The sequence below is a fragment of the Antrostomus carolinensis genome, unplaced genomic scaffold, assembly GCF_000700745.2.
Source record: "Antrostomus carolinensis isolate BGI_N321 unplaced genomic scaffold, ASM70074v2 scaffold8207, whole genome shotgun sequence".
Lineage (NCBI taxonomy): Eukaryota > Metazoa > Chordata > Aves > Caprimulgiformes > Caprimulgidae > Antrostomus > Antrostomus carolinensis.
The window spans coordinates 23,568-47,777 of NW_010329463.1; the positions used below are offsets into that span (position 1 = coordinate 23,568).

The 24,210-nt window shown below is 35.0% G+C and overlaps 1 protein-coding gene across 1 annotated transcript in view; it reads left to right on the forward strand.

The window, feature by feature from the left end:
- Positions 1-24,210, forward strand: part of ITFG1 (integrin alpha FG-GAP repeat containing 1) — a 75,923-nt gene that overhangs the window by 20,703 nt on the left and 31,010 nt on the right. The window contains exons 6-9 of the mRNA XM_010172566.2: positions 859-920; positions 2,994-3,078; positions 14,864-14,958; positions 21,370-21,542. Of these exons, the coding sequence (XP_010170868.2) occupies positions 859-920; positions 2,994-3,078; positions 14,864-14,958; positions 21,370-21,542 (415 nt within the window). The remainder of the gene's footprint in view (positions 1-858; positions 921-2,993; positions 3,079-14,863; positions 14,959-21,369; positions 21,543-24,210) is intronic.

Genomic DNA, 24,210 nt, shown 5'->3' on the forward strand with positions numbered 1-24,210 from the left:
TCTTTTTTCTTTCTGCCTACAAAGTAACCATTGTGTTCTAACTCAAATAGCAATATTTTAAATTGCAGGGGGGAAGGAGGACAATGAAAAAGAAAACAAGTGCTTAAATCTAAAAGAGTAGTTTTCTTAAAATATGGACTTGTTAACACTGGGCTTCATTATTTATTTATTTCTTTATTAGCGCCCCCCCTTTTTTTTTTTTTACCTCCTTTATTCAGCTTTTTCTTCACATTTTCCTAATTTGGGTGCTTTCCCAAGTGGCAATGAATAAGCTCCTCCTTAAGTAGGCATTGTCAGACAAATGTTTTGGAGTTTAAGAGAATTTTAGTGTAAAGGAAGCCTGGAATATTTCTCCATCTCCTTTTCTCCTCCTGTCAACAGTATATCTGTTGCTTAATTCAGTGTATCTAAAATAAAAGGATGCTTGATAGGTTTTATTTTTTGATTTTGACTTACTAAAAATACAACTCTGTATACTTTTTTCCTAGCTTTGAAGTCTGTCTCTGTCTTCACCATTCAGAAATGTTCGTCAGCGTGCATATATAACATCCAGTACTTACTAGCTCATGTGAGGCTAACTTCATTTATGTATAAACTACACAAATGCAGAAGTTGAGTGCAGAAGGTACATTTATACAGAAGACTATAAGGGATGAAAATAGATTTTGGAGTTTTTGGTTTTTAATCTTTCTTGTTTAATATATATACATCTAAACATCAGTGGAATATAATATATTTATAACTTATAAAATATAGGTAATAAATTTTCAAATAAGTTATAAATCTTTATTCAGTGATCAAATATTTGTGTGTGTAGTCTAATGTTAAATACTTTATTCTGTTTGTTTTTCCTTGCAGATTTGTTCCTTACTACATCACCAGATTCACAACTCATTCAGTTTGAGACATGGGTTAATAAGGTAAGAAGAAACCCCAAATAATTATTCTGTTAAAACACAGAGAAGTTTTGGTGGTTTTTGGTTTGAGTTTTGTTTGTTGGTTTGTTTTGGTTTGGTTTTTTCCAAGTCATCTGGTATCCCTTGTTTCAGGAATGAGTGGAACTGATGTTAAGAAGTACTGACTGCACTACTGCATTCAGACCGCAGTACATTGCTGAAGGAGATCTTTTACTCAGCATAAGTTTCTCTGCAGATTTTGTTTTAACATGACTACTGAGTAAATCAATCAGACTGCCTTCATACACCTTAGCAGGACACCTGGTGTGTCATCAGCTGTTCTAGGAGGTTACTGATGCTTAGTATGCTGATTTACGAAGAAAAGGCTGATCAGCTTTATTCTTTCTGTATCAAAGACTTGATTTTTTTAAGTAAGCTTTCTTAGAACTATGACATCAGGTCTTGGGTAAGATTTTGTGGGACAGATGTTAAAAAACTCACTTCTAACCGTTACGATATGTATGCAAGTTACAATTTGAGAAAATTCAGAGTCCTGTTAACCAAATATCACAAATGCAATTCAAGGTTGGGGAGAAATAGGTCAATGGATTATTTTTATTTATTTGTTTATTGAGATTCTGCTTTTGTATTGCTTTACCTGGCCAAGGTCAATGAAGAACCTCATTGTTAATAACAATTTATTACATTAGTTCATTTGAAACTAAATGTATCAGGACTGTAGTTAAGAATCTTAGCATGTGTGTTTTAAAATAAAGTGTTTAATGTGTTTCTTTTTAGCTAAGGAATGAGTTTTTGAGGCTTTATTTACCTGAAAATTTATCCATCATATTATAGTCTTGAGGGATTGAGTGTTAGTGACTACACAAAGCATTTGACCTGTCTCCTGTAGGTGATGGAGTTTTTTTGGTTTTATTTTCTTACAAATTTTGGATTTTTCAAACTCGCATATTCTAAATATTATCCTATGTTATATATTTTGTATGCTTAGATTTCCTTATCTGTAGAAAGAAAGAATTCTATTCTTTGGAATCAATCAACCCAGTGAAATATGTCATACATATAAAATATATGTACATATATATCAATCTTAAAATACCCTAATGGATCCGTTAAAAGCTGTTAAATTGCTCTACAAACTGAGGCAAAGTAATTCGTTTCACTGATGCACCATAAAATGCTTTTAAAATATTTGCCTGTATAGTATATGCTTTTCTGGACAACTGAGCACAGGGCCTAGCTTTCTTTTCTGCTTGGAGATTATTTGCATCAAATTTTTTTTTCCCCCTCATCTGAGTCTTTATAAATTATATGTCAAGGTAAAGATACTTAGTCAGACCTTTAAGTCTGACTCTGGAGTTGCATCTTCAACAGCATTGAAGTCTACAAACTGAATATGAGTAAGCAATATGGATAAATATACATAATCCATAAAATAGTATTATTTCTCTCAATGGCTTTACATATACTTGTGTGCGTAGCACTTTCTATGAGCTGATTGCATCAGCTAGAAAAGTGGGCCTTAGGTCATCTTAATTGGTTACAAAAATTTAACATTTTAAATGCTTTTATTCCAGTTGTGATCCAGTTCTATGATAAACAAGGATCCAGCACTCCTCTTTTGTCTTCTTGATGAAACACTGGAATATTGTTTTCTGCAGGCCTAGGTTTTAATAATCAACAATTAAAACAAGACTTAAACAAGACCTAATGTAAAATCAAGTCATTTCCCAATATCTATAAAATTACATGTCAATATGCATAAATGCACATTAGTATTCATAATCACTTAATTATGATTTAGATTATGTTGCTGAAATAACCCAATCTCTTTCTCATAACACAGCAAAATATATGGACAATGGTATCTGAATATTACTATTACTGGATTTCCATAAGATTCGAAACGCAAAAACTCAGTCCTAATTTTCAAAGAGTGCGCTTTTTTCCATAGCTGAGATGTCTCTATTATCTGCTTAAGCGCTTTTTGATTGATGTGTATTTTCTTTGGTTTAAGAGTCAAATTTTATTGCTTAGTCCACAATTCAGTTTTTCCATCATCTTTGTCCTGTTTGATAGGATGGGAACTTCTCTAAACCTGGAAACAGTAAGGCGATGCCTAGTGGTGCGCGAATTGTTGGACAGTCCGTGTTTGCAGATTTTGGTGAGTTTTATTCTTCTAAACTATCCTGAGTGTTTCATTCTCTTTCATATTTTGGTTAGCTACTCTAAATCAAAGAATAAATAAAGATATTTAGCTGTAAAAGGTTTTTTGGTGGTTTTGTTTTGGGTTTTTTTACTTTTTTCCTTTATGTTATTACGTGTATTTGACTGTAAATCTTGAAATATCTGGGAATAATTATTAATAAATTAAATTAAACTTTGGCTTTCCCAGTACATTCTGCATGACACATCTACTTATGAGTGCCACACTTAAGGACATGTACTGTTGTCTTTATCAGACAGGTATTTTGTTTGTCATGATTTTGTTCTTTTCCCTAATCTTGTTCAGCAGATACTATTTGAGTAAATGTTCATAAATTCTTCACTTGCATTAACTAATAACACCAAAATGTAACTTAATTAAAATCATTTGTATAAAAATTGATGAAACATGTTAAAATCTTAACGGTTGTAATTGAAAATCCTGTAAGGCTTTTGGACAGAATCAAAACTTAATGTATATGTAAATCTGGTTTTGGAAGGGTTAGCAAAAGCCTATATTTTTCTATTAGAATGTACTTTTTCAGTCAGTTGTGTCTTATCAATGCGTATGTCCTGTTATGAACAGGAAATGTTGGGTTTGTAGTCCAAAAAAATACCTTTTTTCTGTACGTTAAAATAAGAATTTGCAAACCAAGTTCCCTTGCTACAGGTCTGATTCTGCTGACACTACTGAATGTAAATAGCTTATTGAAATAATTTACTGTATTTATACAACACACTTGTTAATTCTGAGACTGAGCCTGTCTTAAATGTTGTCAAATGGTAGCCTTGTTGCATCATTTTTATTTAAAATCTGTAGAAGTCATCTCTTCTGGATAGTTAATTATCCTTGGATCCTTATCTAGCAACAATGGATGGATTTACAGATCTAGAGTAAATGATATAAAGTAGAAGCTGAACAGTGCTCTAGGTTCTTCTGTGAAATGTTTAACACATCTTCTAATATCTTTGTAAAAGTTTTTGTAAAATATATACACAAATGTTTATATAATATCTGAAAGAAAAAAAAAATACTACAGTTTCTGCAGTTAAAAAAAAAAAAAATTGGGTTTTTTGTAACCATTTTCCAGTCTGATGTTCTGAATAATGTGTCTTGATAGGTACTAAGTAGAAATCAGTTGTGGTTTTTTTTTAGTTTTTTTTTTAAGCAATCTTTATGTAGGGTAATTTAATCTCTATCATTAGGTAGCTAATGAGCCCAAATGATAGATCATAATTCTATAAGTTTATCATTATTAACAGAATTTTAATAAACCCTGGGATATCTTTGCAAAGTAAAGTGGAACTGGTCAAATGCTAAGTTTAAGATTTCGGAACTGTGCACAGAGTGGATGTGCAGTGATACAGCAGTGGGGTTCGCTGTGTGGCTTTGGTACAGCCAAGGTTATGGAAGACAACGAGCGGTATGGCTAGCGCAGCCACGGGGGCTGCTGCTTCAGAGTTCCATCACCAGTTGTTTGATACCCTGCTCTGCTAATTATCACCAAATCCATAGGCAGTGCACTAGTGTGAGGCAGCAGTGGAGCAATCTTTCTAGTAAGAATGACTATAGTGGGAGAAAATGCTTGCAGGGACTTAAGGAATGTATGCAAATAAATGTAGAGGGACAGCATAGAGAGGCAAGGAATCATCAGTGTCATCTATGGGAGGAGATGCTCGCTTTTCAGAAGCTGACTTTTTGGAACTGGTTATTCTGAAAGATCTCAGCCATTTCATCTCTGAGAGAGAACATCCAGCACAGATATTGCAATATGAGAGGGTTTTTCCTCCTCTCCTTGAACAGCTACATACACGTAGAAATGCATATACATAGAAAATGCCTTACTGGAAATGATTTGTCAGACTTAAACATCTCCTTTTTTCAGTTTTCCCTGTTTCAAAAATGATGAAATAATGATTGTCGTAAGTCAAAGGAAATTAAGGTATGATAACGTGCAGTTTGAAATAGTAATTTGGCTATCTGTAGTGGGGCCTGAAAGAAATTTAATTGCACAACAAATGAAAATAGCACAATGAAAATTTAAAATGAGGTGCATTAGAAGATTGCACTACCTTCTAGCTAAGTAGCTTTTGCCAAACTACATGTGATACACTAAGCAGAACATACCATGGGGCTGTCACTTTGCTCTGTGCACGCTGCAAGTGTCTTCACTGTTGGCACAGGGGTACAGCTGCTGTGACTACAAACGGGTTCAATATACAGTCACAAGCCTGCTACGTTATTTCTGTTGTCTGCCTCTGTTTTCTTCCCCTTTCTTGACATTTTCTGTACCTCATAGCTGATGTGCCAGCCTTGCCATTCACTAGAGGTCTCAAAGGATTCTATATTTCTCTGTGCTTTCAGTTTCTGCCACTTCTCATTTACTAAATCTTGTGCATATTGGAATAACGGAATAATGTCAAGTCCAGACATGAGCTGGGGAGTATGTCACTAGTGCTGCCACCTTGTAATTTACACCCACCTTTCTATTTGTACGCTGCTGCACTTCTGCAGTCCAAGATTCTGATTTACTGATCACACCTACATCTTCACAAAACATGTTTTGTTTCAAAAGATGACTTTGTCTAACATTATTTCCTGCTCCCAAAAGTTTTATTTGAGGTACCCTTTCCAGCCATAAGCATTTACATGTTATTTGAAAAAAAAGGGGGGAGCTTTGACTAAGATCCTGACTGAGAATCCCCAAAGACAACTGATATTGGGTAAGGCTTCCTTTCTTAAACTAAGCAAGTTGAACAATAGCTATCAAGTAGAAATTTATTTAGATAAGTGGAGCTGGAAAAAACAACAGTTAGGTGACTCATGAGAAACTGTCACAGATGTTAGTGTAATCTTAGCACCAAGTGTTCCTGCAGTACTCAAATAATAAAGATATATTTTTTTCATGAAAAAGATATGCAAATGTATGTTTGTATACATCTGTATGTATGTATTTGTAAGGTCTACTATATTTCTGTATGTATATGTGTGTATATGTGTGTGCATATTTTAATAGACAAATATGTAAAAGCAGGTGTATATATCAATATATTTATGGTAATATAGTAGACCTTAGACATAATGTCTAAATTTGAACCTCAAAAATAAGTAGCACTCCTCTCTCTTATGTGATAGCAATGATTTGTACATTAACCTGACCAAAGGACAGTGAACAATTGACAAATTTGTATTGCCTTTTTAAAAATAAATCAGAAATGCTTTGTGACATATTTATTACAAATGGCACTTCAGTTGATTAAGGTGAGCAAAGCTGAGCACTAGAGAATTCTGCACTTATTTGGCTGACACATTGCTCCAAACAAGTAAGAGCTCTTCATTATTACTTTTTCTATTCTTCTCATGTCACTATGGTAATTGCAGTGCAGTGGTTGCTATAGCAAAAATGATTAATCCTCAGTTGTTGTTATCTGTATGCTAGCAGAGGCTTTTTATAAGATCTGCTTGTACTGTCTTTAGAGGAAATCACAGATGTTGGCTAAAGTAATGATAAATAATTGCAATTATAAAGAGTTTTAATAATTGTCACTTAATAGTGAAAAGATTTGTATTACTTAATAAGGATTTCAGTGGGATGCTCTGAAAATGACGAATTTATTTTATTTTTATTTTTTTTTAGTAACAAGATGAATGTGAACCATATTTTGGACACACAAACCTGCTATTTTCTTGTTACTTTTAAAGATATATTTCATTAACCTTCAAGTAGTGACCCAGAAGCAATTAGCATAGAACATTGCGCTGTTTATACAGTCTATTGATTAATTTTTATAGGAAATTAATGTTATAACTGCTATTCAGCTATGATTGGTTCAGTTGGATAGTGGAGACTGATAAATTGTCCTTTGTGATATCTGATCTAAGAATGTAAAAGTTTGATTAATCAGTCATTGATTTTGCTTTGTTTAGGCAAAGAAATTTGTTGCAGCCTGTATGTAAAGAGAATAAAAAATAGCTTTTCTAAATCAAACGAGATCGTACTGTTGATAGTGTCCTCATCAGTAAATACAATACAACTCTTACTTTCCCAAGGTAGCATTTAGCCAACTCCACTTCAGTTCTTTATCTCTTCCTTAGCATTTGTTTTCATAGCTGCTGCTGGGTCTTTATCTGTGTGGTCTTCCCTAATTTATGAAATTTGTGTTTACTTCTACTATACAAACTTGCTTACTTCTTGACAAAGCATTGATTGGGATTGTTCAAGTTCTATCCAAAGTCTTTTAGGGACCTGAACTCATATTTTTCTCATATTTAAAATAGTTATCCAACTAATCTGTCTTTCTCCCTACCAAGTAATTGAACTGTTTCATTTATGTTAACTACTTGTATGACATATGGTAGAAATTATCATTTTTCTCATAGGAAACAATAGCTCATTATTACCAGTTAATTATGTTTTCACAGGATGACAGAGTGACTAACCTTTGGAGTTTTTTAAAGCCATTCATTGCACTGTGCAAAATGCATTTTGGTGAAAGATTTTTGTGTAAAGTAGACTTTGATTATCCTGCCGCTGATGATATCTTAAATGCACTTTTTTCTGCCTGCAGTTGCATTACAATTTTGTAGTTTTTAGTTTTGTCTATCAACTTTGATTTAGCATCTGAATTTCTTTAGTTTTTTCCTTCTCTTCAGAACGTTGCATCTACAGATGTACTGGCTGTGTATCAAAGGAAGATTTTAATGGTGCATTTCAGTAAATAACGCCTTTATATCAATTGTCTTTTGAGCACTGCATTGTGAAAATATACTAGTGCTCCTGTAGTCAATAAAAGGAGTCTGTAAGAACCTTAAGTCGCAGGCAGACAATACGTCTGTGCTTGAAATGCTCTGCATGCGAGGAAAACTGTTCTTACTGTGATGAGTTTGGGTGAAAAAGATATAAAAGCTGATGGTAATAAAGAATTCTGAGTGACTTTAGACAAGGAAGAAGTTGTTTTAGTAACAGATGCACTTCGGTTCATCTGAAACAGCAGGGCATAGAGACATACCAAGTTAATTGCCACTTGTATTTTGAGTCCATGAAAGTGTATTTAGAAGCTAAATCTGTCTTACTTGTTAATTGTTAACCAGGATGGATCTTCAGGCATACCTTTTCATTTTAATATTAGTCTCATTTTTTATATTTCTGTCACTTTTGGCAGTTCTTTTTAGAAAAAGATCCTGTATTGAGGTTTAAGGCCATACCTGTAAGTGTTATTCCTTTGCAGTTCCTTTAAAAACAAAACCAAACAAAAAAAGTGTACATTCATGTTTGCTCATAGATCATATCACTCTGCAGACTGCACCCCATCTGACTGCCTTAGTAACTTCCTCGTTCATTTCTGCAGTCATCTGAGAACAGGACAGACATTAAGTTGAAGCAATTGTGCAAAGCCCACTTAGGAAACTTCTGGATACAATGGCCTCAGATTCTTTCAAATTCATCTTTGACCCCTTTGGGAGATTATTTTTCTGTGCATTTTTCCTTCCTGTTCTTCCCTAACACATCGTCATTTAGTATATACCATCATTTCATAGTGTTCCTTTTGCTGTTTAAAAATGCTGCATTTCCTGATCTTTAAGGTATCTGTCCTGCTGTGACATCCACAGAAACCCCACATTTCTCATCTGTTTCCCATCCCCTCCCCTTGCTACTAAATTGTAGCTGGGTACAATTCTACCAATCGTATTATCAACAAAGAGGTATTTTTTTCTAATACAGTTCTTGTTTTCCCTGAATTTGCACAGTGTAAATAATATAATAAAAATGTTGCTGGGATTAAATTGTCTAATTTTGCAAGAGCAAAATATTTTAGAGCATTTTGGCATGTCCTGGCACCTGTGAGTGCTGTGTGATGGGCTGAGGCTGGCTGGAGTTACAGCCTTAGATGGTATGTGTTACTTAGTACTTCAAGTAACTGTATATGTGTTCTTGACTCCCTCCAAAATATAAACACTAATTCTGTCATTTCTTTCTCTCCAAGTCTTTATTATGACTTGGATACAGTGAGATATTTTTGTCCACTTAGTTTGAAATGTATTTCCAAAGCAGTGTCCATTTCAGGGCCCGGGAAAGGGCATGCGTGGAATCTGTCCCATATTTCGCCAAGTTCTTTCACACGTTACTGACAAATGCTAACATCTCCTTGACAAAAATTAATATGAAGCAACTTTTCTTTTTTCCCAAGTTGCGTGTACCTTCAGAATTACTTTGCTTTCTTTCCAGTAATAAAATTAGGAGTGGTGCACATGCTACTTGCTTGTTCATTCTTTGTTGAACAACTTAATCTCCTCAGAATTGAATTTTTCTTTGACAATGTTCATGTTAATATAACAAGAACTCTCAACTGAAAATGTAGTCACACAAGTGGCTTTCTTTAATTATTGTTATCCCCTTCATTTGTTAGCATGTGAAGGTTTAATGCCATATGAGCTTTCTAAATGTGTGACATTAGATAGTTCCAAGCTGTACAGTCAGTCAGGCTTTGTAGTTTCTGTTTTAACAATACGAGATAGTTGGAGCTAGTAGTTTTCAGCATAAACTGCAACAGGAATTCCAGTGCTACTTCTTGTTTAGTGCGCAGGAGGGTTCTCGCTTTGTGTTCAATCTCATTTCTTTCCTGCCTGGATTCCAGTTACTACCTTTGATATAGTCTTTCCATTTACGATAGAAGACCGCGCTGTTTGATCAGATGCAGACTGGAAGTCTCTTTGTGCAGTTTGCTGGCATGCTGTGTTCAAATGCTTTTCTTGCAGTGGAGGTGTGAATATGGATTCTTTGGAAGGACATGGACAGACTTAGTCAGAATTGATTTAGTGCGAAGGAGAGCGTTATAAGGGTTTCTTTAATGTCCATGGAACTTTGAATCATCTGTAAAAGCTCTTCGCATCTGTTTTTTGAAGTTGTGTTTCACATTTTCTAAAAGCACCTGACACTGAATCTTTTAATAATGCATAATTATCTTAGTAATTTATGATAATTGTCTCTGTCATGACCATCTCGTTGAACACCTAAAGGCAGAGTGTGACAAAAGAATACTAATCATTTTATTACTTCAGAAGATAAATTTAAGATGATCAGCTGTCAAACAAACCTTTATTTTGTTTGAATATCAAAGTCAGTTGTACTGGTGCTAGTCGCCTTGCCTGCAGAAGGGTATTGTTTTGAGCACTGCTGTAACAGGGCTTTTTTCCTCCTTAGTTTCTTACTGTTCTTTAGAACTTTAAATGAAAGGCTCATGACTAAGAATGAGAACTGTACAAAGCCACGAGGGAAAGACGTGAGCAAGCTACATGTATGGTGAAATTAAAAGCATATAAAGCTTCATTAGGATGTGTTGTATTAAGCAAGAGATGCCTTATACTTATTTGGACTTTAAATCAACAGCAGATAAAAACTCCTTGGCTTTTATTGTGCTATGTTGAGGCCATTTTTTTTCCTCACCTTTTTGAAGGGAACTGGGAAAACTGCACCAACAGAACATCTGTAATAATACAGGGACCACAGCTAGTTTAGAATGTGTATTCTTAAGAGAGAACAGTAGGTTCTCAAGGCATGAGGACTTTGTGGTATATGAAGTGTCTTCCTATTATGTAGCATCATGTTCAGAGTTATAAACGCTAGACTGTTCTCACTGTCTTAGCCTGCATAGTTAGCTTACTTCTATTTCCCAGAAAACAATTTATTTTCATTTAACTGTAGTAAGTTAAAATACTTAGTCTGTCATCTCAAAAAAAAAAAAAAAAAAAAAAAATAGTTGATTCACTTTTATTTTTTTTTAAAGGAGCAGAAGTAAGAATGTACTGCAGCAGAACTACATAGCTGTTTAAAGTAAAAAGATTTGGAGCATTCACCCACCAAAAGCTGGTTTGCTCTTCATAACTACAACTTTATCTTGCTGTACTACAAACCAGTTTTGAATTGAGTGATCACAGTACTTGTCATTTCCCCAGGTTCTATTTTTCTTTCAAAGCCCATGTTGGAAAGTACATTGTACAAGTGTATGTAATGAATCTAATAACCCTTGAACTTAATTGCAAAATACCACTTTTCTGACACCTTTTTCTATGTTTTAAAGGAATTTTAAGATTTGGATTGAATATTTTTTGCCTGTGTTTACTCATGCTATGTAAATTATGCATGTCTGCTTTAAAAGCATATCTCTGATACATCTTGCTTTGGGAAGAAGTTCACTATGTATGTAACATTTTTTCTTAGTGTGAAAGAACTTCATAATTCACTAGCAGTCTTTAAAAAAAATTCAATTTGGATATTGGAGGGTACATTCTGTCTCTAGTGTCACCATTACAAATTAGCAGAGAGCGCATCATCTACATGTAGATGTACAATTTGGTGAGATACTAGGACCTCAGGGTCATAGTATCCCATTTCCTTTTCATTTTTGTCAAAAACTGTAACTGCTGCAGTTTATTTGTAAAATGTCTTACTATTTTTGACAGTCTCTGATTTTTACAAATCAATATTTATGTGGTCCTTTCCTTATCCTTTCCTTCCCTGCTCCTGTATTTCTACTTTCTGCAGTGTGTTGGTGCTATTTCTTACCTGATTCCACAGTGAGCTATTCTAGAGCTAAATCAGCTGATGGGAGCCGTGCACTTCTGAGGAGGAGGGAAGGAAATGGAAATGCTTTTAGGCAGCTCAGCATCCTGAATCACCTCACCAGGTGGTCACCTTTAGTTGAACCCCACAGCCTATGTCACTTCAAAATAAGTGTCATATTGTAAAGCTATAGTTTTATAGAGCCATATAAAACGGATTTTATTAAAATATTAGTTTAAAAATACTGATTTAAGGAGTTGAAAATTTACAAAAGCACACAAACTTAAAATTTAGTTTCAGACATCTGTGCTTAAGACAAATGTAATCATACTAATTTATAGGACTAATATGTTTATATCTCATCTAGTCCAGTATTCATAAGATGGATATCACTGTCTGAAAAACTTTTGGAGGGTGGATACCGCAATAATTTGAGATTTAGGTAGGATTAAGAATGGCCCCTCAGACTCCTTGTCTTCAGGATTTTTCTTGAAAAAATGTACTTTAAAAATATTTTTTTTCTTAAAATGCTGCTATAAATTTCCAACAGATTTTTATTTTATCTTACAAATAGTTTAACTATTTGATTTTCAAATATGTTACACAGAATTGAAGAGAAATTGCAACTGAAAACATGAGCCTATAATAAAAATTTCATTAATGGACCTATAGGTTCTGGTCAAAGGAATTGGGGAAACTGTGTCCTTCTAATATGGAATATGTATCATACTATTTTCAGTTGCAGGGGCAAAGGTATATTGTTTGATGCACATTTACCTTCTCTTCATTCTTTGATTGTACTGAATTATTTTAATCAATTCTTACTCTTAAACTTGTAATTTATCTAGAACACTGGCATCTGTAAGGTGATGGCTTCATATCTAATTATGTGAAAGTTCCATCCTTCTTACTGCCCTATAGTTTCATTGTTCTTCAAAGCTACATAGGTTGTTCTTGTCAATATACTGCAGTATTGCTGATCATTAATTACCTAGGCTATCAAACTGAGTTATCAGCATAACAAGATGAATGTTTGCAATTTAAGTAGAATCAAACATTCTATATTCTCCTCTGCTCCATAGCATAATTTATAATGAAAAAAATCCTTGTCCTTGTCCCTTTCTAACAAAGACCAAGAAAAGTAGTTAGTGTTTGAAGGTTCTTTGTCCTCATGCATTATTGAAAATCATCTAAAATTACTTTAGACTGAAACTTCTGTAGAAATGTGATTAGAAGGTTAGGGCTTAATTTGAATTTTATATTTCACAAAACACCTACAGCTCTGCAACTTAATTCTGTTCTAGCAAAGCCTTCAATATTTCCATAGTTTTAAATTTGCAAATTAAACAATTTCTCCCATGTTAAGTTTAGAAAAAGCCTGCAGTCTAAACAGTATTTTATTCTAGTTCATGTAAGCAAAAATTGAAGTGAGTAACATGTTTTAATTGTTGTTCTTGAATGATGCAGAAAGAAAACAAACAGCTTTAAAAGTTGGTGCTGATTTCAAATGGGTCAAATTAAATAGTTGCTGTGTTAATCTCTGATCAATGGTAATTTCTTTTTCCATCCCTATGGCTGCAAACTTACTGGATTTCTACCACCTGGGCTACTCAGCATCCTGAATTATTTATTCTTGATAACAGAGCTGCCGTGATCATTTGGGAGGGGTTTAGTGCTGAGGTAAAATAATCCATGAGGCAGATGGGATGTAGAAAGCCACTAAAGGTGACTGGCTTTATCACTTGGAGATATTTGGGGAAGTCTGATATTTTCATCACTCCTCCTCCTCCTCCTAACCCTACTTTCCATCTTCTGACTTCCTTATGCAATAAGAGAGGGACCTAGAAAACTTAACTATGCACAGACATAGATATACAGAGATAGATATATATATATATGTGTGTGTGTATGTATATATATACATATATATATATACACACACACTAAAAGGAGGTTCAGCTTAATAGAAGCATAATTTGGCAGGCTGAGAAAGTGTTTCTTATAGTACGGTTAACTGTGGTCCATAGTATATTGAATGAAATGAAATTAGATAGAGATTCGGTGATTTTGGCAAATGATCTAGTTTTTGAATATTAACTAAGGAGATTTTGCCAAGCAACTTCACAAAATCTCCTTAAAATATTAATACCAAGCTCCTCAGAACTGTGTTGGCTAAGTGACCATTTGAAAAGATGAATTTTTTATTATTGTGTGAGCTTTGATTTCATAGCCTGGAAAAGCAAAATCCCTGGAATTTTCCTGGTCTGGGACATACCATCTCTCTAGCAAGTCAACTTTGGTTATAATCAGGACTGGCAGTGGTAGGCATTAGTGCAGCAATTGTAGCTGCTGCGTTTTGGCTGCTAACATTCAACTACTCCTCTGTTCTTCCCTCCCAGCCCATGCAAGGTAACTTGTGGTGGCTGATCTTTTGGTAGGAGGGCATTGTATTTCTGATTATGCTAGTCAGGGCTGCAGAGTCAAAATGTGAACATAGGGGTTTCTAGAGTAGATAATGAGCAGTAAATTGATTTCTTTCTATTATATGCTCTGTGTGTCAGAATTCTAGATGCAAATAGATATTGCTTGTGTAAACATTAAAAGGTCATTATTCTACTAAAGGTTTTGGAAATACATGGATTAAAGGCACTTCAAGAACACTTTTGAAAACCTGTAAATTACTCAGATTTGCCTAATTCTGTAAGCATGGAATTTACTAGCCATTGTGTTAGTCAACTTTCCAGTGTTGTTCTTTATCTTATGTTTTAGATTAACGTACATGTGAACTCATGACAGCACATGAGTTTAAAACTAGTTCAGAAAATTAAATAAGTTTGTATGGCAGACTTGTGATTGTAGATTTATATTAAAGGTAATTTTCTTCTCAAGTAAGCATGGGGATTGAGTAAATTAATAAGCACTTATTCTTCTAAATATATCACATGATCATCAGAAATAAAACTTTATATTATTGGTCAAGATGCGTATACATCAACAAAGACAACCTTCAAATGAAAGACCCAAATTAGATGATTAGGTTAAGGATTTTGAAAAGATCTGGTTTATCTTGAGAATTTCTCACATTTAAAAAAAATACTAAATTAATCATAGCTGATTGTCCTTGCAAACAGGGTTTCTAATTTTGCAAATACAAAGCTGACTGTCTTTTTCTCTCTTTGACAGATGGGGATGGACAAAGTGAACACTTATTACCAGTCTGTGAAGATGAAAAATGTCAAAAAAGTGCCATCTACTTAACTAAGCTAGGATTGGATCAGGTATTGTCAGTTTGGAATTGCAAGCACAAAGGAAAATACTGTGCTTTATGAAATACTATGAAATAGGAAAATGATTTTTCAGGAAAGACAAATGCAACTTCCTCACCTGTAATTATTGCATTTAAGAGACTTCTATTTATTTACTTATCTATTACCTGTCTAAAAATATATGGGCTTGGTGGGAGAGGTTGCATATCTAGAATTCTATATAATGGATAATTCTGCTAAAGAAAATTGTAGATGTTTCTAATGAGTCACTTTCTTGATTTCAAAACACTGCTACTTGAGAGTAGCGGATGACTGGGCAGTGTGCTAAAAGAAAGGTTATATTATCTTTTGTTCATGGTATGTTTCTAGAAGGAAGTGATGCAGTAGTGGATCAGTTTGCATAATATCTGAATTTTTCTGAAGTAGTGTCTTTTATTGTAACCTGCTCTGAAGTTACATTGTACATAGACAGTTTTTCTGTTCCTTCATAATTTCATTTTTTTATAGAGATCAACTATTTAATTACAAATACATCAGATTTTTAACATACCACTTCTGATACTTATCATATTTAATTTTTATATTTAATTTAGCAATCTCACTGTGTAGTTTCAATTTTAAAATAATTTCCGAGATGACATTTGAGTTAAAAATTATCAGACAAATATTGTGATTTTTTTTTTAAAAAGTGAAGAAGCAAACAGATTCTCATCCTGCTAGAAAAAAGTATTGAGAAGTATTAAGAGTTACCTAGACACTTTAAAGCTATTTTCCCTTCATATAATGAGCCCTTGTGATGCAGAATATGTCTCAACAAGGGGATGGTATCCCTTGTGGAACAGGTAGGTAATTATAGGGAGTCTGTGGGAGCCTGAGAGATTGCAAGTCTATTATTGAAAAAGTAGAAGATGCTATATATCCATTATCTCTGCTCAGTTTTTGCTGTAGAGTTTTATGTGGGGTTTGTTGGGGTTTTTTTTTAGTGTTAAGAGTGTAGCTAAGAATTCTGGTTTCCAGAATTTTTTATATTTTTTTTTAAAGAAATTTGCTGATCTCGGATCTGAAACATCACAAATTAGATGACTGTCTTACAAAAAATATTTTGCCTACAGCAACTAGACCTCAATCTGTCCTTCCTGCTTGTTTGTTGTGATGTTTGATGAAACCAAATGAAAAGCAGTTAACACAGTTCCATGACAGTGTATGATGCATTGGGGATGAAATGTATAGCAGTCAGAAATAAGCACCTGTAGAATTCGTGGTTCTAAAAATTACGCTGCGGAGAGGCATGCAATGGCATGTCAGGCTTTGGATTTGTTCTGGTAAGATCTCATTTGATGTCTGTCCATCTACAGTGTATTTCTCATTACGTCATTGGCACAGCTGGATGGCTACTGGAAAGCAAAGCAGATCTAGGAGAATTATTTCAAGGATGATCTTTCACCATAGGTTTTAATTTATGATTTAATCTTCATAAGTATTAGAAATATCTCAGATAAACTTCCTCCATTTGGATGATGGAGCAAAAGTAAAGGCCAACAAATACATAAGAGTGACTTAAGGAGATATCAGACCTACTAAAATTTTAAAAGAATGTGAATGTTTCCATAGCAACGTAAGAATTGCTGTCAGATCTGAAGTAGAATCCTGTTTCAGATTGTGGCAGGTGTTAGGACACCTCCGACTTTAAATTTGCCTGCAGTAGCTACAGCCTAGTCTGCTAGCTGATTTAGAGCTCTCATTTCGATTCTGAAAATCAGACTGAGTTCTCCCTGAAATTTTGAAGTCCCTAGTACTGTTAATTGTAGAAACTCTAGATATTATGATGATCTTAGAGATGACTAATCTTTCAAGTTTCTTTGTGGGCTTGATGATTCTTACAACCTTTCTCAGTACAACAGAAAGGTTACAGCTTTACTCCTCTTGCAAATCTAGCAGCTCTGAAGTAGAACACAGCAGTGCATCCTACAGCAAACTACAGGTTTTTGTGGAATCACTCTTTGGGCAAGAGAGATATCTGACAGCATTGATTATCGGCTGCGGTTGGGTCACTGTTAGAAGTTTTTCCTTGTTCCTCTATAACGGTTTAAAGGGGTGAGGGGGCAGATTGCAGCTGCTGCAGTTTTTACAAATCTTAGATTCTACAAGATCCTCTTGTCATTTCTGAGTTGCTCATCTTTCTCAAAGCAGCTTTGGGGCTGTGAGCCACATTCCAGCACTGAAAATAGGAATTTTAATTTCTTTGGTTACTTTTTTCTGTGTTGTTAAATCAATGTTGGGGGTTGTCATCTTCTGGGCTTTGAACATTGTTAAGTTAATGGTGTAATGTATAGGTAATTTACTTAGTTTATTTTTGTGCAGTAGTGGCTACTCAACTATATTCAGAATTTGGGTGACCTTCGTACACAATGAAAACCTAATACATCCTGAAATCATGGGATTTATTTTTTATGTGCAGCTGAACTATAATGCATAACGCTAGAGGGGGAGCCCTCAGGGAAAAGGACTTCTGTTGCTGTGGCCAGTTCTTTCAGGCCACTCTTTATATTCATCTTTTTATAGGATAGGGTAGTGTTTCTTATAGAAAGGAGTAGAAACCCTGGAATTTCCAGAAAAGGTATTGGCCAAGAATGGGCTACCAATTCCCAAATGCTTTCTGGTTCACAGCTGGCTCCCTGCCTGTGTTAGGTGGCTTGGAAGCAGGCAGCTGGCTGGGTAAGGTTTTTGGGCTTCACAGGTTTCCAGCCATAGTTTAAAAATTGAGCTATGTTAACCTCACAGTTTAGGCGTAAAGACCTGCTAAGTGCCTTTCCTAATGTATAGAAGAATGTGTACCCTGAGAGAACCGAGCACTTTTTGAGTTAAGTAGGGTGAGTACAACTAGTTCTAAATTTTTCATAAGTACTCAAGATCTTTTTCAAAATGAAAAATACACTGTTTTCACAGGGCAATAAAGTATTCTCACTTCAACTTGTGGAAAAACAATTTTTTTAAGACTCTGAAAACAATTTTTTAAGCACTTAAGCTATTTTTCTTATTTTTGTCTACAAAATCATTAATTGAAGGAGTAAAAGTATCTATATAAATGTTTTAAGTAATTATATTGGTGGTGCTATGGAATGGAATTTAACAGAAAGGGAAGTAAATCTTTGATTTGTCTGAATTTTTTTAAGTTAAATTTTTATTTAGATACTCATTCAGTTTTTTAATCTATTTTTTCACCTGAACTAGGTAACAGAAATCATATGATCAGAAAACTGCAAAAAATAGCTTTATGTGACCCTACTATACCCACTTATTTCTATCTTAGAGTAAAAGGAAAAAAAATAGTTTTAGTCTTTTTCCCCTATTAAAATAGCAACAGCAAACATGAAGCTTAAAGTAATTGTCTGGATTTTCAAATAGAAAAGAAGTAGGAGGCATACTATTTACAAACATATTTTCATTTTTTGCCTTCTGTACTGAAATATGTCCCCTGAGGTATATGCACAATTAATCTTGCATTGCATTACACAATACTGCTGTTTATAATAAAAATATACAGAGTAAGTTTCACCAAAAGTGTGAGTTACTCTGAATTTAAACTGTCAAAGCTACCTGTGGTGCTAGAATATGCTCTGCTTACACATTGAACGAGACTGATGTTTTTGAAATGTACTGTAACTACTGTTATAAAAAGTCCCACAACTGCTTCAGTGGGATGGATAAATCTTACTCGCTAGTGTGCACAGTGATGATGCTTGGTAGCAATAGGTGATGTTTCTGCTTTGCTCACCTATTGTTTTATTTTATAAATACGTAAAATTATTATATTTCATATATAATATGATGTTATATATATATAATATGTATATTATATTTATAAAAAACTAAACCAAATTATATATCTGGTTTATATCTTTGCATTTCATTGTAGACCTTATGATTGTAAAATTGCTTTCTATGAATCACTCTGAGTAGAGTAAAAACAGAATACAAATTCAGATTCCTGGCTAAAAATCTTAATTTTGTTTCTTTAAAATAGTGTTACCATACATGGGAACATTTAGAAGGTATATGATAGATATAATTTGATTTCATGGCAATGACTGTGTGAATGATACCGTGTAAAGTAAAAACTGTATTATATTTCATGGTTCTGATTTCAATCAGTGGTTTTCAAAATTACAGTGTTTTGCAGTAATATTGTTTTATCTGTCTTCTGCATGATAAATAAGTGCTAAGAAATGTAACCCTTTGAAAAATTTCCCTCAAGATGAGTGTCTTTTTCTTATTTTCTAATTTTTAGCTTTTTCCAAACCTTCAGCAGCTAACAGGAACTAAATAGGCATGCATCTGCTGGGCAGGGTGAGGGTCAAAGTATAGCTTATTTCAACTTTGAGTTTTCATCAGGAATGCTGTAGATCATGTTGCAGTTCAGATATCTCCCACAGGCCAACTTGCACTAAGTATATGCAGCGTCTGGCAGAACCATTCCAAGTTTCTAAGCCATCTGTGATATCCAAACAAAGTTGACCTTAGTGCACTTCTTTAATATTTTGGGGGTCTCTCTTAGTATGCACGTGGTCACATGTAATCTCAAGGGACCAGCTCATCACGTGTCACATGCAATTGCCATGTGGCCGGAATGTTGTTGATTACTGGATTGTGTTAGTGAGGGAGTCTTTCCCCAGCAGGAAATGATGTTGTCAGGGATTTCATTCTGGTTCCTGAAATAGCAAAATTAAGGCCTGGATATGAGACATTTAAGATGCTGTTAAGTGCTTTTGATGTTAGTGACAGTGATCCTTTAAGATGTAACCCTTCTGTCCTTCTGAAGGCAATGTCAGTTAGTTGACATATGAAATTACTTCTGGCTTTAAAAATGGCACTAAATTTTTCTGTAGCATTGAAATGTTAACCCTGGTACTTCAGCTTCATATCACTTGTGGAAATTACTTTGATTTCAATTAAGATAAATTCCTGTTTAGCACCTCTGTAGCACTTTGGAAGCTAAGAGCAGATACATCCTATTTCTTGTCCTGGAGAAATTATATTTTGCATTTCTTTTGTACTTTCAATTTAATACTGTAATCTTAATTTCTTATCAAACTGTTCAGTATCTGTTGCTGCTGGGGAGATAGGAGGGGAATTGAAGCTCTTGAACTTCTAAATATCCATAAGTAATAGACTCATTCAAGCTGAAATGAACCTTAGGAGATCTAACCTCCTGCTTTAAGCTGAATTCAGACCATGTTTAGAGCTTTGTCCAGTCAGACTTTGAAGACCCTCAAGGACAAAGATTCTGCAAATTCTCTGGGCCTCTTTCCCAGTTTAATTTTCATCGTCATAGTGAATTTTTGTTTGCTTGTTTATCTCTAGTTGGAACCTCCCTTGTGTCAGTCTGTGACCACTGTCTATTGTTCTTCTGCTGTGTATCACAGCAGAGGGCCTGGCTCCATCTTCTGTTGTCTCCTTGCAGGTATTGGAAGACCACTATTAGATTGCCCCTGAGTCTTGTATTCTCCAGCCTGAACAAGCCCTGTGCCCTCAGCCTGTCCTTTGAGTAAATACTCAATGCCTGCCCATCTTGGTGACCCTTCTCAAAACACAATATTCTCAAATATTTCTTGAACCATGGGGCACAAAACTGGACACAGAATCCAGATGCAGACTAACAAGTGCTGAATAAAGAGAAATAATCCTACTGCCTCAATCGGCAGGATCTTAGGCAGCAGCAGTTACAGTGCAGTTTGCTGTCATAGCTGCCACACTCAGCTTGAGCTTAATGTCCACCAAGACCCACACATCTTTTTTACCCTGTACCATTGCAAGGGCTGACACCCCTCTGCAAGACTTCTTGATTATTGTGGGATCCCTGTTTGCCCATTCTTGCCTTTCTAGGTCCCCTCTGAATGGCCATCCTGTCCTGAAGCCCATTGGTTGTATCCCCCAATTTGGTGTTCGCCACGAATCTAATGAGGGTGCATCCCTCCTCCAGCTTGAATGCTGCCTATTGCTTGCAATTCCAGGAAAAACACAGGGACTCAGGATCTCAAGGTCCTGATGGTTTGGGCTTATGTACACTTAAGGATTAATACAGATTCGAGGCAAGCATGAATTTTGGTGAAGTTGTTCCTGAATAGCTCCATACACTGGACACATTCCAAAACATAGGTCCTTTATTCTTACAACCTTGGGTTTTGGGTTGGTTTTTTTTTTCCTGTTCTGGAATAATTTAGTGGATAGAAAATATTTCAAATTAGTTCTTTCATTTGGTGACAGACTTAAAAAATAATCCTTATTTCCTTTTTGGAAATTTGTAAATGATTAAGGATCCTGATGCAGTGAAGAGATGTCAGCTGTTTTAAAAATTATTAGGTTGTTTTAATAAATAAAATGAATTTTCTTACCTAGCTGTTCCTTTTTTGTTTTATTTTACAGTGGATTCCAGTCTTGCAAGACTTCCGAAATAAAGACACACTCTGGGGCTTTGTACCATCTCAAAATGACAAATCTTCAATGGAAATTTCATTTCCAATTACACTTCATATTGGAGATTACAATATGGATGGCTACCCAGATGCTCTTGCTATACTACAGAACACATCTGGAAGGTAGAGCATGTATAAACCTAAAAATAAAGACTATCAAATGCATGTTCAATCATCAATCATACACTAATTTTACATTACTAATTTTAGTGCATCTCATTCATTTTATCAAGTGAACAAGAATTTTGATCACTGCTAAATGTTTCCCTTTTTAGAAAGGTATGCATTTACATGGTATATTCAGAATGCATATTTGTATAGGCTCAAAACTGTGACTCTTGGAGGGGAATTGCATGAGGCAGTGGAGTATGAAGTACCATTTGCTGATTCTCTCCCTTTCCTTTCCCAAATCATCTTCTGTAAAATCCTGACTTCAGCTTTCAGTGTTGGCTAGTAACACCAGGCTGCTAAGAGTTGGGGAACCTGTTCTGTGCTGTCAGATGGAGTGAACACTGACTGGTGACTCTGCCAAAAAATGCACTAGTGTATTTTACCCCTTTTCAGAACCAGGAATTTTAGATACACCTAACAATTTACCAGTGATTTTTGTATTGTCCAGATTTAACTGAAATAAATAAACTTCTAATCTCCCTTTTTCTTAAAAAAAAAAATTTAAAAATTGCCAGTGTACTCTTTCTCCTCCTTTCCCCCCCCCCCCCCCCCGCCCCTTCATTACCTGCTTTCCCGATACTTTTTATTGCTACCATCTGGTGTTAGGTGGGAGAGGGCATGTAATGATGCTTACAGGGAGACTCTTGTACATTGAGTAGTAAGCGATCCACATAACAGTTGACCTGAGTAGGTGCACGTCTGTGCTGTTCTGCATGTATCACTTGGCTGCAGGATAAACTTATCCAGCTAATCGTAACGGAGGAGCCTGTAGGCAGCTCTCACTTGGCACCTGGTGATGGTACCACTGGCATGTCCTTGTCTTTACCTTGAAGTGAAGCAGCATGTTTTTGTGTGAACTTTCTTTCACTTGACAGTAGAAATGATGGATAGACTTGTTTACTTCTAAGAAAAACCTAAAAGAGCTCTAGAGATCATAGTGCTAGTGAACCTCACTACAGGCAGGATATGCACAGCATGCCATGCTCTGACTAGAGGTCTGTCTGATGCTGCACAACTTGGGTTTTCCAGCATCTGAAGAGATGTAAGATTATCTATACTATCCCTTTTTCTTCCTTGTGTCATTGCTTGTAAAAGGTGTTCTAATCAATACTTTATGGAATATCAACATCTTCCTTACTGGAATCTATGACAAATACTTGCACTAGAGCATTACAAGGCAATATAGGTCTCTCTTACAAGTGTATTTATTCTCTTTCTCTGTGTCATATTTTGGATGAACTTGGGTGCAGGTCCATAGTTTGAATTAATACTTAGTAAGGAAAAGAACTGAGGAGCTCACTTTGGTGCTTAAAACAATATATAGACAGAATTAAGATGCGAAGTCAAAGAAGTCAATTCAGATCTTCTAGTGGTTGCCTAAACGTGAGTCACCCGCTGACATTTTTGTGTTAGAGTTCTCACATACTGACACATACCTAAAAATGACCCGGTTTGAAGAGTTACATGCTTGTATTCAGCCTATGTGATGTGATTCAGAGGCAAGGCAGTGAGCAGCTGAGCTCTAGCTCTATCTCTGAGCCTTAAAATAACTAGCACAGCAGCTGATTATATTTAGATATGGCAGAGGGAAAGGAGGTGATGCTGTTACTGCCCAGGAGGTGCATAGGCAAAGTTAAAGCTCTTGGGCCTTAAATGTCAGGGCGTTTTTTGACTCCATAGCCTTGCTCAGTTGGGAGTTTGCATCTTCTTTCAGCAGTCATTGAACAAAGATTGTATACAGTCTAGAGAACAGACTAGAACCAAAGTTGTTTGTTTTCCATAGAAATACCATAATATCTAAACTACAAAGTTGTTCTTGTCTTTGTTTTTACTTAAGCCACACAAATCTTGTGTTTTGAGCTGTACTATTTTCTAGTGTGTATCCTGATGGCTAGTACACTTCAGAAGGACTTGTTGAAGATTTATGGGTTTCAGAAGTTTATTTGAAGTTATTTTATCTTTTAAGGTTCTTAGAAACCTCTCTCTTCTGGTGGGTGTATACTTATGGTATTGTAATATTATGTAAAAGATGTAAATAGTTTATAAATAGTTGCTCCTGTAAAAGCCCAGAAAGTTACATATGTCTTGTTGCAATTGATTACTGTGATATACTTTTATCTTTATTCTTTTTGCTTCTAAAATTGTTTATTCAGCTGAGTGCATCTTAAAGATATTTTGAAACTTGACTTCAAAGTTGAGTGACACAGTAAGGCATAAGGACTGAAAGTACTGGCAGAGGATTTGGCAGGTTATTAAAAGGCAAGTTCAGAGACCTGAGGAAGTCTGGTAAAAAAGAGAGTAAGTAAACTAAGAATTAAGAAAGATATTGTATGTTAACACTGTGTATTTCCAGTATTTGTAGAAAAGTAATGGAAACAGACTATTTGTACTTTAGGATGGGAATGAAAGTCACATTTTTTGCTCCCACTATGAAGTGTCACTTTCAGAGTAATAATAATTTGTTGTTTCTGAGAGACGTAAGCAAATACTTCCTTTTAAAATGTGTAACTGGGTCATAGAGTGGAGAGAATTAAAACAGTGTGGGAATTAAATTTAAAGCTGCTCTTAAATTAGAGCAAATTAAAATGAAAACCTTATTTAATTGATTTTAAACACTTCT